This window comes from Lipotes vexillifer, unplaced genomic scaffold (assembly GCF_000442215.2).
Source record: "Lipotes vexillifer unplaced genomic scaffold, Lipotes_vexillifer_v1.1 scaffold51, whole genome shotgun sequence".
Classification (NCBI taxonomy): Eukaryota; Metazoa; Chordata; class Mammalia; order Artiodactyla; family Lipotidae; genus Lipotes; species Lipotes vexillifer.
Window position 1 is genome coordinate 360,461 of NW_006786770.1, and position 1,388 is coordinate 361,848.

General features: G+C 35.7%; 1 protein-coding gene across 1 annotated transcript in view; it reads left to right on the forward strand.

The window, feature by feature from the left end:
- LOC103079040 (methylcytosine dioxygenase TET3) overlaps positions 1-1,388 on the forward strand; it is a 108,874-nt gene that overhangs the window by 80,862 nt on the left and 26,624 nt on the right. Inside the window, exon 4 of the mRNA XM_007459392.1 lies at positions 1,299-1,387. Coding sequence (XP_007459454.1) covers positions 1,299-1,387 — 89 coding nt within the window. The remainder of the gene's footprint in view (positions 1-1,298; position 1,388) is intronic.

The following is a 1,388-nucleotide window of genomic DNA, read 5'->3' on the forward strand; positions in this document are numbered from 1 at the left end:
AGGTGTTCTGTAGGAGTTTTTCCACATGTAGATGTATTTCTGATGTATTTGTTGGGAGGAAAGTGATCTCCATGTCTTACTCCTCTGCCATCTTGGAAGGTCCCCCCCAAAATTAATCATTTTAAAGTGTACAATTCACTGACATTTAGTACATTCACAATATTGTGAAATAATCACCTCTATCTAGTTCCAAAACACTTTTCATCATTCTAAAATAAAATCCTATACCCATTAAGTAGTAACTCTCCATTCCTCCCTCCTCCTGGCCTCTGGCAACCATCATTCTGGCTTTCTGTTTCTATGGCTTTACCTATCCTGGATTATTTCATATGAATGGAATCACGCGATATATGTGATATTTTGTGTCTTGACTTTTTCACTTATTGTAATGTTTTTGAAGGTTCGTCCACATTGTAGCATGTATCAGTAGTTCATTCCTTTCTCTTTTTTTAATTGTGGTAAAACATACATAATATAAAATTTGCCATTTTAACCATTATTTAGTGTATAGTTTAGTGGCGTTAATCACATTCACAATATTGTGCAACCATCACCACTATCTATTTCTAAAACTGTGTCAACACTAAACAGAAACTCTGCCTATTAAGTAATAAGTCCCCATTCCCCACTCCTCCCAGCTGTTGGTAACCTCTAATCTAATTTTTACCTCTATGAATTTACCTATTCTAGATATATCCTGTAAGTGGAATCATACAATATTTGTCCTCTTGTGTCTGGCTTATTTCACTTAGCCTAACATTTTCCGGGTTCATCCATGTTATAGCACATTTCAGAATAAATCCTTTTTATGATCGAATAATATTCTGCTGTATGGGTATACCACATTGTTCATCTGTTGATGGACACTTGTGTTGTTTTCACCTTTTGGCTCTTGTAATAATGCTGCAATGAACACTGCATACAGGTGTTGTTTGAGTCCTTGTTTTCAGCTTGTTTGGGTCTGTACCTAGGAGTGGAGTGGTTTGCTGACCTCTGGTCTAGATTATGTATAATGATAAACTAAATTCCAGAGTGGTTAAGCCTCAGTCTTGATAATGTATAGTTTTATCAGATTTTTAAATTTTTGCCAATTTGGTCTGTATGTAATGGTGTTTCATTGTGATTTTAATTTGTATTTCCTGATTTCTAATGGGGGTGAACGTATTTCCACATGTTTATAAGCCATTGAATTTCCTGTTTTGTACTATGCCATTAATTTTCCTATTGATGGTTTGCCTTCCTAAATTAATATTGATGAATTGATGTCTCCAAATAATGTTTACTTTGTATTTCTGCAGAACAAATAGTGGAGAAAGATGAAGGTCCGTATTATACTCATCTGGGATCTGGCCCCACGGTAGCCTCCATCCGGGAACTCATGGAAGAGC